This window comes from Rhinolophus hipposideros (genome assembly GCF_964194185.1).
Source record: "Rhinolophus hipposideros genome assembly, chromosome: 18".
Lineage (NCBI taxonomy): Eukaryota > Metazoa > Chordata > Mammalia > Chiroptera > Rhinolophidae > Rhinolophus > Rhinolophus hipposideros.
The window spans coordinates 17,273,357-17,287,368 of record NC_138064.1 but is presented as its reverse complement, the minus strand read 5'-3'; the positions used below and the strand labels follow the sequence as shown (position 1 = coordinate 17,287,368).

At 38.2% G+C, this 14,012-nt stretch overlaps 1 protein-coding gene across 3 annotated transcripts; it reads left to right on the top strand.

Moving 5' to 3' along the window:
* The first annotated feature begins 55 nt into the window (after positions 1 to 55).
* Positions 56 to 13,880, top strand: NUP42 (nucleoporin 42). Of its 3 annotated transcripts, none has more exons than XM_081080327.1 (7): positions 56 to 281; positions 2,806 to 3,037; positions 4,407 to 4,507; positions 9,018 to 9,094; positions 9,852 to 9,938; positions 12,236 to 12,320; positions 12,953 to 13,880. In XM_081080327.1, the coding sequence occupies exons 1-7, from the start codon at positions 170 to 172 to the stop codon at positions 13,522 to 13,524; spliced, it is 1,266 nt and encodes a 421-aa protein (XP_080936453.1). In that variant the 5' UTR covers positions 56 to 169; the 3' UTR covers positions 13,525 to 13,880. The 3 variants fall into 3 exon arrangements, with proteins under 3 accessions (XP_080936453.1, XP_080936454.1, XP_080936455.1); XM_081080328.1 differs by having other exon boundaries at positions 77 to 1,061; XM_081080329.1 differs by lacking the exon at positions 56 to 281 and adding an exon at positions 1,116 to 1,260.
* The last annotated feature ends 132 nt before the right edge of the window (positions 13,881 to 14,012 follow it).

Here is a 14,012-nt window from a genome sequence, read left to right as displayed (position 1 = left end):
CTGGGTAAAATTCACGCCTCTCATCGCACTGGGGGCGGAACAAGAGAGAAAGGGCCTTTCCTAGGCGCGATAAGATGACGTCACAGAGCGGGGCCGGAACCTTCCGTTGCTTTGGGTCCTAGGTCCAAGAGTACGGGTTGAAGACCTCCGGGCGGGAGACGCCGCCGTAATGACCATCTGTCAGTTCTTCCTTCAAGGCCGGTGCCGCTTTGGAGAGCGGTGTTGGAACGAACACCCTGGTGCCGGGGGTGCGGGCGGGGGACGGCAGCTCCAGCCCTCAGGTGACGTTGTCCTCAGTCCTCCGCCGCCGCTAACCGAGCTGGGGAGGGCGTGGCGTGGGGTCCGGCGGGCAGGGAACGGGCGTCCCGCGTGGGGCTCGGCAGAGCACCGCGGCGCACGGGTCAGGCGACGTGGACGTCCCTGCGCCCCCGGCCGGGCACACGGTTTCTTCCCGACCTTATCACGCGGTCGATTTTTGTCGAGCGGATGAAGGCAGGAGCGTGGTTCTGGATGCTGCTGCCAAACCACGGGTTTTCCGTCGGCTGTGCGCGTGAAAACTGCCCTGTCGGGGGGTGGCGGTGGTGCGGGGACTCGGCACGGGGCGACCAGACGCCGCCTTGCTTTCCTGCCTTTCCGGATCCGTGGTGTTTCCCTGACTCCTTGAATAACATGTTTACCCCCACTTTTTTTCCGAGGGAGAGGCTGGCAGCCGGGGTCATTCCAGACCTCAACTTTGGGGGAGTCGAGAACGCCCTTGGAAATCTAGTAAAAGCTGTAAAGCCGTTTCTCAGACGGACGCGCGCGCTGCACATTTGGGGCGACGTTGGGCGGATGGGACGCGCAGCGAAGGACTCGGGAGGGAGTGGTGGGGGGGGGAGGTGGGGGGGGGGCACGTGGGGCTGCCTCCTGGGCCTCCGTCAGCGCGGAAGCTTTGGAGTGGTGGTGAAATTCGCCAGCTGTGGGTGATGCCGGAGGCCTGTCTTCACGGAGAGGACGGATCAGACGTGAAACCACAATGCACGAAGAGGTTTTATTTTCTTAAACGATGGAAACAGTCTAAGGTACCACAAAATGCTGACCCCTCCGCACCATCTCCTCTCCCTTTCCTCCCCTAGGGGTGGTCCTCTGACCACCTTAAAACTGGTGTTACATTGCGGTCTCACGCCTGACCCCTCATCTTGACGACAGCCTTTGCATCAACCCACAATTGGTCGAGTGAAATATTCCACACCAAAAGTTAGGGCTCGGGACCTAATAAATGTGAGTGTATCTCCGGGAACAACAGAATATCGTAGTTGGCATTCTGTAGAAACTCACACATACAGCAATTAGAAAATGAATGTTGAGTGGATAGATGGACGAAAAAAGTGTGTAACTAAAATCCATCAAGTAAACGGTATTCCGCTACCAGAAACGAATGAATACTAATGGGGTTATTAATGAGTATGACGGCCAAAAGCTACATACAAAAGATGGATTGAATTCCTTCATTTGTGTCATCCCCCAAAGATTTGGAACTTTAGAAAAATAAAACACCATTAACCCCCTACTTGAGGGATCTGTCCCAGCAAATGTCTGGTTTTAATAAGTACTTTTAGGGTTGGGAGTTGAATTGTCATAAAGGAGTGTATCTCCTATCCAGTTTTTAATATGTTTAATGGAATATCTTCTAATTCAGTCAGAAACAAGGTGAATTATCTTGGCCCCAAGTAGGAAGTGATGAGTAAATGAGATAGTTGAAGTGATAAGATTTTTTTAAAAAAATGTATATAGAGAGGATAGAGTTCTGTTAGCTCATTTAGATAATTATGAAACGTTAGAAATCTCACAATAGAGGAACTCAATGCACTTATTCATATGTAAATTTCCTTTATAATTTTCCTATGAAAGATAGATGCGTATGTGTTTTCTCAGAGCGAAGACTGAGTCAAAAAATTTTAAGCATTTATTCGAGGGAGGTGGGTATAATCTAATTTCTTTTTTAAAACTACAGTTTATTTAAACCTTTTTTTCTTTTTTAAGGAGAGCGCAGCTCACATTGGCTCATGCGGGTATCAAACCAGCAATCTTGGTGTTATTAGCACCACGCTCTAAACAACTGAGCTAATTTGCCACCCCTGAATCTAATCTTTTATATTCAGTTTAATACATTCCCCACTTTTCAGACTTCATCACTATAAGGGCCCAGTGGGGTGGCAAAGAATGATAAAGACACAGCTTTTTATCCTGAAGGAGCTTATAATTTAGGATTGTCCCTCTGTCCATTCCACTATCAAGCAGTTGTTTGCTTAATAAGCTTATGTCAGCTGAACTTAGTAATATAAAGAAGGTGCCAAAAAAATGTATACACATTTTGAGAAAAGAAAACTATTAAAATTGTAGTAATATATACCAATAACAAAAGATGAATACAAGTCACGTTTGACTTCTGCAATTACAAGAGGTGCTCAAAGTGGTTACCATCAGTACCCAGACACCGCTGATTACGGTGAACTACTGCTTGAGCAACATTGACCAAAGTGTCCACTTGTATACATTTTTTTGGCACCCCTGGTATCATTTTTCTATGGATTTACAGTCCTCTCAGTCTTGTTAAACAAAAATGCAATTAGACCATTATGTTATTTGTTGATATTACGCTTAACTATGTAAGTCAAAAATGAAGAGTTTTTGTGATTTAAAATGAGTGAAAATGTTGAATCTTTGCATAATGTCTGCATGTAGTAAGACAAAAATACAATGCAATTATTAGAGATTTAAAGAGGAGTTGCTGGTAAAATTGTTTTGTTTTATTGTTTATTTCAGGTAGTAACAGACGTGGATGGAATTCTACCAGCCAGAGATACTCCAATGTTATCCAGCCACCCAGTTTCTCCAAATCCACACCATGGGGGGGCAGCAGAGATCAAGAAACACCATCTTTTCGTTCTTTTGATTCTGGAGCTTCAACTAGCAGGAATAGGGGGTTTGGATTGTCTCAGAACTCATTTGCTTCCTCATGTAGCTCTGATGGGCAAAAAGATGAACAGAAGTTTTTGTAAGTGAAAGCCTTCAGAAAAATTGTTAACCATTTTCTTATTTTTTTCAAAATACCTACAATATATTTTTGAAAAAAGAAGTAATACATTATTTTAAAAATCAGAATAAGGAACAAGAAGAAAAAGCTCCCATGATTCTATCACTCAGAGATAACCACTATTTTCCATATATCTTACTAGACTTCATTGATTCTATCACTCAGAGATAACCACTATTTTCCATATATCTTACTAGACTTCATTTCACTTAAAAATGTGTCATCTTTCCATAGCAGTACAGTGCCTTTTTAGGGCTAATTATGCTTTTCCCACTTTTTTATTAATATCACTGTATTGTGAATATCTTTCTAAAATAGACCTGCTTAAGTTTGTTATAAATTATGAGACCTTTACAAAGTATGAAGTAATTTAAAGCAACTTGTGATCTTGGAGGTCACTTACAGCATCTCGTACTTATCTTTCTAAAATTTTTACTTCAGTTACCCCATTCAAACTGGTTTCATTTGATTTCCTTCATTATTGTGAAGTAGATTCTTTATTATTTCTTGGGAACATTGGTGGTAGAATTTACGGCTGGTGCCAAAACAGTACCTGGCTGTCTGTAACTGTTTCCTCAGCTCCCGGCTCCCAGGACAGAACTTAAATATACTTGTAGGTCTTTTACTTCCCATGATGAAATTAGAACTAGTGGTAAACATTTTGAGCCATGTACTGTATAAAACTGATTAAAAAAAAAAAAATGAACCTCCCCCCTTCTAATATTTGATAATATTGTAAAAATCCAAAACTTTATATAGATTCTCTGTGGTATCATTTTATTAATTATAGCATTCTGGACTGGGGACGGGGCGATAATTTAGAGCTGAATCTATCCACACCTTTGCCAACAAATTAATTGTATGGATGTAGGTCTGTTTCCCCTTTTGCAAAATATGAGAATTAGAAAAAAATGATCTCCCAAAGTCCCACCCACTTTGAAAATATTATGGTTCTATATTACTTTCTGTCTTTCCCAGTTAAATGATCATTCATGTTTATAATAATGAACAGAGAAAGATTAATGTTAGTATGTTTTATTTCATTTTTTTTAAATGAATAGTATAATAATTCTCAATTAAATATATTGCTTAATTGTTCAATTTACTGGAAAATCAAGTAAAAAGTTTGAACTTCTTTGATATTATAATATCTGTAATCGTGAAATATAGTTTATATTTATATAAGCTTCTGCTTTAAAGAACACTTCAGAAAATATAATTGAAAAAAATCTAAAATTATACTGTAATATTTCAGTCATTGAAAATTATAAATAATAAATTTTGATAAGCAGATGAAAAAGGTGTTTGTTTTGTTTTTGTTTTTTGAAAGGGAAGGAATCATAAAAGATATGGAGATCTGGGAATCATCAGGGCAGTGGATGTTTTCCGTTTATTCACCAGTGAATAAAGAGAAGAAATCTAATATTTCAGGTAACTGAGAAATTGTGTTTTTAAAATATATTTTATAACTATTATTTTATAAAACTAAGACCATGCCAAATTAAAGAAATTAACCACAAACATAGGCTACAGTTAGGCAAGTTTGGACACAGTTTAAAGTATCTGAGTATTCTAGCAGAACTTTGTAATTCAAAGATTGAGGTTCTTTTAAGATATGTAGTTCTCATGAGAAAATAGTAAAATCAGGACCTGCCACAATTCCAATTCTATAGGCCTGGGAAGAGGCTGTGCTTTCTTGGTTCCCTGTAGATACAACTTCAGAACCTCTTGACTGCCTGCAGTGAATAAAAGGGTCACATCCAGCCTGCCATTAAGGCCTTAGCTGCCTGATTCTGTTTTCTCTTTTTCTCCTATCTTTCCTTCTAAGAATAGTTGTTTTTCATAAGGCATGTTGAGACCTATCCTGGAGATAATGTTTGAAAATAAGGAGCATTAGCTGGGCTACAGGGATAGCATTTCTTTAGAATACCCCTTTCTTTCCCATTTTCTCTTGTCCATCGTCCCTAAGCCGTTTCTGGGCTGAAACCTAGACCACAGCACTTCTCTCAGCCCAATTCTGGGGGGTCCTGGGCCTCTGCCCTATGAGTAAACAGCAGGTACCTAGCAAATGAGATCCCTTGCAATCCCTCAGAGCTCTGGGATCTCTACTTACTCGTTCTCTGTAAGCATTTGTGTCACACCACACCTTAGTTATTTACTCAATCATCCATCATATTCGTATTGAATTTCTTTTGTGCCTATTCTAAGTGCTGGGATGTAGTGATGAGCAACACAGACAAGATCCTTTCTTTGTGAAGTAGTTGAGGGCAGAAGATGATAAGTCTTAACAAATAAATAAGAGAATATCAGATACTTATTTTTCTATAGAGAAAATAAAGAAGTGTTAAGCCTTTTTTAATCAGTTCAGAATTGAACCTAATGCCTAAAGCCCTAAAGCAGAGATTTTCAAAATGTGGAATATAGATCCCTAAGTAGGGTTGTCAGATAAAATATGGGATACCCAGTTAAATTTAAATTTCAGATAAACAAAGAATAATATTTTTAGCATATGAATATCCCATGTAATATTTGGGACATATTTATCCTAAAAAAGTATTTGTTGTATGTCTGAATTTCAAATTTAACTGGTCATCCTGTATCATCATTTGCTAAATTTGGCAACACTATTCCTGAGACCCTTATAGGAGCTATAAAAGTTCAAAAATACTTTCATAATAATGCTAACACATTAATTGCCATTGTCACTGTGTTGACATTTGCACTGTTGGTGCAAAATCATTGATGAGTAAAACTCCTTGTGTCTTAGTATGAGGCAAAACAGAGACAGCAAACTGTACTAGCAGACTACAGTACTCAATTTAAAAACTTCTAATGCCATTTTTACTTCAGAGTGTCCTTGATGAAATGGTAAAAATTATTAATTGTATTAAACCTTGACCCTTGAGTGCAAACCTTTTTAATATTCTGTCCAACAAAATGGGAAGCACATGTACTCAAGTATGATGGTTATCTTGAGGGAAAGCGCTAGTGTTGATTGTTTGTCTTGTAAGCTGAACTAGCTACTTGATCACGGACAAGTTTATTTGAAAGATTGACTAAGAAATATGGTTATTTAGACTTAAGTATATGGTGACATTTTCTTAAAAAAATAAAGGAAGTGAGCTTGTGACTTCAAAGAAAACAACTGACAGTGTTTATTGCCAGTGACAAAATTGAAGCTTTCAAGTGAAAATTAGAATTATGGAAAACTATTTTCTGACACTGTGAGTGTGCTGATTTCTTTTTACTTCCAGTCTCTTCTGATGAGATGGAGAATGACATTCACAAACATGAATTTTTTGACGTGCCAACATTTGGAAGGTCTGGATAACTCAGTTAACCAATATTTTCCAAATGACAAATCTATGATGTTATAAAATTATACATGGCTGAAAAATCCTTTCTGAGTGCAAGATAAACCAGTGGATTTAGTATAACTATACAAAAAGTTCATTAATATGATTTGAGTCCATATTATAGCTAACCTTTTAGAAACTGCCACCTGTCAAGTTTTGGTGTAATATCAAAGAAGAATATTCACAATTATCTGAAAAGGCATCCTTTTCCAACTACATACCTGTATAAGAACAGGTTTTCTTCATACACTGCAACTTAGCAATATATTGCAACAGATTGAATGCAGAAGCAGGTATAATAACCCAGCGGTCTTCTATTAAGCCAAACCTTAAAGAAATATACAAACATAAAACAATGCCACTCATCTCACTAGATTTTTGTTTTTATTTTGGAAAACAGTTGTTTCATTTATGTTCATAGGGAATTAGTTTTTTATTTTGAAATGAAATTAAATATTTCCTACATTTCTCAGTTTTCATTTCAAATATGGCAAATATTGGTATATATAAGCCATGTAAGCAAAAGCTGGTTGGGATCCTTAATGATTTTTAAGAACGTAAGTGGGTCCTGAGACCAAATAAGTCAGAGAACCTCTGTCCTTACGCATCCATGACGATGAATTAACCTTTCTTGTGCAGCTAGAATAAATATGACTTTTGTATTGCCCTTGAGAGAATTGGGAACGTAGTCAACCAGATCATTTCTGTGTTCAGTGGTTCAAATGAGGAATAGCTGGAAGGGGGAGGAGTAACTAGAGGGACATGTTCCTTTCGATGGAGTGGTTATCCATGCTCAGGAGCTGCGTCTGAATGAAGGGAACATGTCACTCGTAGGAAGATTTGTGGAAAACGTTCCTGCCAATAGGAGCAGCTGGTGTGAAGGTGCTAATGGGAACAACGTTGGCATGTTTGAAGATGAGTGAGGCCTGAATCGCTGGAGGAGAGTAAATCAGGGAAAGAGTAACATGACATAAGGCCAGAGTCAGCCATCATGATGGGCCTAACTGTGCTGGGCAACCATGAAGAGCTTTCAGCAGGAGAGGGAAATGATCGGATTAGATAAAGTTCAGTCAGACTTGTGTGAAAAGAAATGGTCTATTGGAGGCAGAGGTAGGGGCAAAATAGAGGCAGAGAGATGAGTTAGGAGACAGTTACTGATGATTGGGTTGGAGTTACTAGTAGTGGAGATAGAATTGGTCTAATTCGGGTTTGGTTTGGAGCTAGAACTGGCAGGATGCTTGTTAATTAGATGTGGGGAAAGAGAAATGCAAGGTAATTGCTAGGTTTTCAGGCCTAATAAAAATCAACTGCTCAGGCTAAAACACCTAGGAATTAACAAGTTGTTAGAGGGAATCCAGGGTTCTGATTTGCATGTTAAGTCTTTTCTTTATTCTTGGAGTAAGCTTCCTTGGAATTAATGATACCTGGATTACAAGTAATTCTCTGTAGAAAATATCCTGAACATTTTTTTTTCTTTCTTAAAAAGTTTTTCTAATTGTGAAAGTTACAGCTATTGCCCATAGAAAACTTGAAAAATACAGGAATATATAAATAAAATAAGGATCACATGATTTCACAAAGATAAAAACTAACATTTTAGTATATTTCTTTCAAAATATGCACACACAAATTTCTTGCATATATATATATAGGTATATATATATATATATATATATATATATACCTATATATAGAAATATATATATATAGATATATAAATAGGATCATAATCTAGTTTTGTATTCTACTTTGTTTTTTTCAGTTTATCTCTATTACTAAAAATACTAGGATGAACATCTTTATACATTAACACCCTTTGTTTACGCATCTAATTATTTCCTGAGGTTTAATCCTAGATATTTTATTAAGGTCAGAAGGTGTGAACATTTCTAAGGCAATTTTATTCCCAAAAAAGTACCTTTTTAATTCCATAAATGGCGATTCAGGAGAATGTCCACTTCACCACGTCCTGAGCAACAATAAACTTTCATTTTTAAATGTTGCCAGTCCAATAAGTAAAGCATTTTATCTCTAAAATATTTTAAGTTATATTTTTAAATTGACCATTTTTATTTAATTTATTTACTGGCTATTTGAATTTTTTGTGTGAATTGCCTGTTTATTATCTTGCTCATATTAACTTATTTTTCTTATAGATTTGTAAGAGCTATTTATACATTGGCATTAGCTCTTCTCCTGTCATGTTGTAATTATGGTTTTCCCAGCTTATCATTTGCCTTTTAATTTTGCTTACTGTAGCTTCTGACATACAGAACATTTTTTTAGACAGAAGTTTGATTGTATACGTAGTCAGCTTTCTTTTTCTTCTCTTTATTATTCCTTCCATTCCATTTATCTTTAGAAAATTTTCCCCCTTCAAAGATCAAATAGCCAACTATCTTTTACTGTGATTTGATACTTTGCTAAACATTGACGAGAGTACACACTTTGAATTTTTTCCCTCATAATTATGAAAATTTTCTAATGATCACAACATTAGCATATGTTCTTGTCTAGCACCTGTAGCTTTACTATCAAAAGTATTGGCATTTATTTTAAAGATTCCAATTGATTCCTCACTTCAGGTTTCACAGACATTTCACCAGAGGAGTTGAGGCTTGAATACCATAACTTCTTAACAAGCAATAACTTACAGAGTTATGTAAGTTTATTTCCTTTTCATCTACCTCGATAACAGATTAGCTGTTAATTACTGTCCTCTATTCGTAGTGGCTTGCTTCTGTTGGCAAAGTGGCAAAGATCTCAATCTATAATATTTTTCAGGACAAGGCCATTTTTATTTTATAAATTACTTTCTTTGAAATTGGTTGGTTATCTAAAATGGTGGTAATATATTTTGACTGTAGTACCTAGCAGTGTCATTATTTTATTACAAATTACCCAGCAATCAGTCCCAGAAGTCAAACTCTTTCATCATTTGACAAACATTTATGGACCACCTCTTAGGTGCAGACACTGTGGTGAATGCTAGAAAACAAAGTTAAACGCAGCAGTCTGTCCCACAGATTAGCATTCTCACCATCAAACATCAAAAAGTAAACGCAACTGGGCTTGGATAAGTTGGGCACCTAAAGGAAATGCCATGCACTGTATTTTTCGGTTGTCTGAGTCATGATCATGCATTTTCACCAGCACATGTTTTCACCTCCCATCCAAGTATCAGTCTGTGCTGCCAGGTGCTTGTGCTTCTTAACCAGGTGGTACAGGAGTTGAGGAGCGGGGAGAGGGGACTACAGCGGGCACTTCTTTGGCAAATAGGGGCAGGTCAATGCAAATTTTACAAGCTATGGCCCATAAAAATGTCTTATAAACTTTTTGGGATTTTGGCAAACATGTGAAGTGGTTTGAGAAACAAACACTCAGAATTGACTTGTTAGTTTCCTATCTTTTCTCTTCAGCTAAATTCCATCCAGCAGTTAATAAATCAGTGGAGGAACAGGGTGAATGAACTGAAAAGTCTAAATGCATCAACTCAGACAGCGTTGGTGAGTATAGAAGAGTTTACAAGGAAGTGTCTTCACTATTACTTTTTTGCAGCAAAATTCACTTTCAATTTGAAAAGCAGAGCTAAAATTTTCTATCAAGAATTTGTGATACACTCATTCTCAAGAACTATGTCAGCATTTAGAGGCCAGGTCCAGGAATTGCTTTCTCTCTGTTCCTCAGTCAGAAAAGCACAGATAGGGTGCCGGCCCAGTGGCTCAGGCGGTTAGAGCTCCGTGCTCCTAACGCCGAAGGCTGCTGGTTCGATTACCACATGGGCCAGTGGGCTCTCAACCACAAGGTTGCTGGTTCAACTCCTCAAGTCCCACAAGGGATGGTGGGCAGCCCCCCCTGCAACTAGTAATGGACACTGGACCTGGAGCTGAGCTGCGCCCTCCACAACTAAGACTGAAAGGACAACAACTTGACTTGGAAAAAAGTCCTGGAAGTACACACTGTTCCCCAATAAAGTCCTGTTCTCCTTCCCCAATAAAATCTTTTTTTAAAAAAAAAAAGAAAAGCACAAATAATGCTTTTTTAAAGCTATTTTTAGGGCGAAGTTTTAAACTTTGGAAGTACTCATTTTGAAAATTGGAAAATACAACTTCAAGTATTCCAGGTTATGAGTGTTTAAAGGGAAATTGCTTTGAAAAATGTTACAAATGCACATTGAGAGGAATGTGCCCTTTTGTGGTTGGAGGATCTTTCCTCACCACATGGTTCTGGCTTATACAGAAGTGCCTTTAGGAGACACAGGACCACCTGTCTCCGAAGATGCGTGATCCTGACTGCAGCACATTCACTATCTCTGTGAATAAAGTTAGGATTTTTCTACCCCATAAAAAGTCCTTAAGAACCTTATTTTAAAATGAGACATTTACATTTAAGATTTAATATTTCCAATTTTCCTTTCTGAAAACGGTTATGAGAGTAGTTACCGCCTAAACTTGGGAATGACTATACGACAGTCCCACCTCCCATCCCTTCTTACATATGTGCGTCCTGAATAACTGGACTCCTGTGCAAGCTCATTTCTTCCATCTTTCAGTTGTTATGATGCCATTTGAATTTAGTAGGACTTTTGGGAAGTATTCCAGCGAGAGGTGGCCCGTCACCATTGCTGAGAGCTGATGCAGAAAGCATAACTGAGTCTAGAGAACTGCAGACCCTCCCTCGGGGCTGGAGTTCCCTGCTCTTTGCCAGCTTCCTAGGGGCCCCTCTATAGGTGAGCACCGTGGAGAGCCCACCTATAGCTGCTTAGCATGTATCAATAGTTCACTCTTACGCTGAATAAGTCATTCACTATTCTTTTAATCCATTGTGTGAATATAATACAATTTGTTTATCCATTTATATATTAATGAATATTACACTGAGGCAGAGAAGCTAGACTGAAAAAAGAGTACATACTAATGAATCCATTTATATGAAACTCTAGAAAAGACAAACCTCATCTATAGTGATAGAAAGCAGAAGAGTGGTTCCCTAGGTGTTGGGTGAGGGTTGACTTTGGAAAAGGAACACAAGCGAACTTTCAGGGGTGACAGAAATGTTCTAAATCTTGATAGGTGTGTGTGTGGGGGGGTTGTGTGTGTGTGTGTGGTATGTAAAATGGATGTATTTTATTGTATGTAAACTATACTTCATAAAGTTTATTTTTAAAATAAGCTGTTGGGGCTTCCAAATGAGAGAAATCATATCTGCTTGGGTTGATTAGGAAAGGAAAGGCTTCTGGGAGGTAAGGAGTAAGTGAAAAGTTCCTTGAAAGGGAGATTAAGATTTCAGTAAGCAGAGATGAAAGACATTTCTAGACCAGGAAATAGCAAGAGCGTGAAGTATTTGTAGGGAATAGGAAACATTTTAATAGACTTTAGTGGTAAGTTTTTATAATATAATTGCAAATCAACTTCAGTTCAAGCATTAAAGTAGATTGGGTAGCCTCTAAATGTCCCTTACGTAATGTCTAGGTTTCTTGGTAAATGCAGATCAGCCTGTAGACACTGAAATGTATTATTAAACAGATTTTTCTGATTTTAACGTGTTCGTTGAAGAAAGTTAGAAAATATTTAAAAGCATAAATTGAAATAACGCATAATTCATCAGCCAATTACTTTTTACTCATTGAGGTTGGTCCATTTTTTTTCTATGCATATTCATTTTGTGGGCATTTTTCTATGTTAAACATTTAACTTCACATTTTTAAGTACACATTTTAAACATTGAAATCGGCTCTAAAGCTTGTAAAAAACATACTTGAGAATTATTCATCAACTATTTTCTTATTTGCCGTTTTTTATAGCTCTCTGAAGTGAAAGATGGACTAAATCAAGCAGCACCTGCATTTGGACTTGCCAGTAAACCAACAGTAGCATTTGGGTCCCCAGGTAAGTGATAAAGTGATACAGGACTTCACTGATTTAGAAAAGGGATTATGTAGGTTTCAAATCATAAAGCTTGAAGGTACATTAAGTACCATTTTAAATCACCCTTGTAAATTCACCTTTGTAAAGCACCACCTTCCGTAATGGCGCTTCTAAGAATTTGGCTCATCAAGCATTTGTGCAGTGGGGGCCAGAATGGGCTCGTCCTCTGAAAGACCCTATGGCTCAGGCTTCAGAAGTGTGTTTCAGGAATAGGTTCCAAGAGCTTCATAGCTCTGGTAGCAGCACCTGTGAGGACTTTTCTTGTCACTGTGTACAACAGCGTAGCATTAGCCCCACATGACAGCTCCAGGGAGAGGGGGAGCGAGCCGAAAGTGAAAGTCCATTCTCTCATCCCTGAGGTTTCTCACAGCTGCCTCCTTCAGTGAAGGTAAATCATGGTGCTCATGAGAGCAGTAGGCAGGAAAATGGGATTTAATGGGTTTGTTCTCGCTTCTCAGTTTCACTTTTCCCTTCTCCCTTCCAATGAGCTTCTTAGCATCCAAACAGCAAGGATAAGGGGGAAATGGGTTGTGTGTGGGGGGGGTAATATGGCTACATTTTCTGGCTATAATAGTTTTTTTCTTTTTCTGTAGGCTTTCCAGTGAATAACAGCAGCAGTGATAATACTCCGAATTTTAGTTTTAAAATAACCTCTGGATTTGCCACTGCTCCTTCTGGAAGCCCTTCTGTGTTCGGGAGTGTTCCAGCCTTTGGAGCTGTACCCTCTGCCAGTTCTGCCATCACTACTTCTACTCCATCTCTTGGATTTGGGAAACCGGAAGTCACATCTGCTGCTTCCTTTTCATTTAAAACCCCTGCAGCGTCTGGTTTTGGATCTCCTGGGGTTTCAGGATTTCCAACAGGTGCAGCAGGCCCCGTTGCACCTCCTATGGCCCCGGCCTTTGGAAACAGCAGTTCTGTGGCTGGTTTTGGTAGTCCAGGCTACCATTCTCACACTCTTTTTTCCAAGTCATCCAGTGATACCTTTGGAAGTAACAGCATATCCACTTCTCTTCCCATCTCAAACAGCAGTACAACAGGTAATATATTATTCACACCCAAGAATCAACTAACAGCAGGAGAACTGGAGCAATTTCAATCCATCAAATTTACTCTGGGAAAAATCCCATTGAAGCCACCACCTGTGGAACTTCTAAATATTTAACAGGACAATTTTAAATACAGAAAAGAACAACTTGTAAAATGACTTGTTTTGAGTGGTTCATATGAAAGAACAGATATACACACATGCACATATGTGTATATATACATATATATTTATAAGGAAAATAGCTTTCTTTTTTCCACCCCTCCCCCATTCAAGCTATTGTTTCTCAGTCCAGTTGTATAGGACACAGCTCCCTGGCCCATGCTGGTATTATGAGCCTTGTGCTTTTCTTGAACCTAACTATTTAAGTAAAATAATACTCAGCAAGAGATTTTTTTTCTTTTACTATAATCATGAATGGAACTGAAAAACTTATCAGTGTACTCTGAATAAAGTACTTTTTTCTTTTTTCATTCTGTGTCATTTTGCTATCTTACCATTTCAAGTTTTACTTTTAAACTTTTTTTTTTTTAGGAAGGAGATAATTTTTAAAACCATTAGGGGAAAAATGCTTAAATATTTAGCCTACTTACTGAATAAACATC

What these genes read in the sequence shown, in the direction of transcription:
- NUP42 (XM_081080327.1), top strand. Translation starts at nt 170, where the DNA reads ATGACCATCTGTCAGTTCTTCCTTCAAGGCCGGTGCCGCTTTGGAGAG. An exon ending in GCAATAACTTACAGAGTTAT is followed by an intron (nt 9,095 to 9,851) that starts GTAAGTTTATTT and finishes TTTTCTCTTCAG; the next exon opens with CTAAATTCCATCCAGCAGTT. An exon ending in AGTAGCATTTGGGTCCCCAG is followed by an intron (nt 12,321 to 12,952) that starts GTAAGTGATAAA and finishes CTTTTTCTGTAG; the next exon opens with GCTTTCCAGTGAATAACAGC.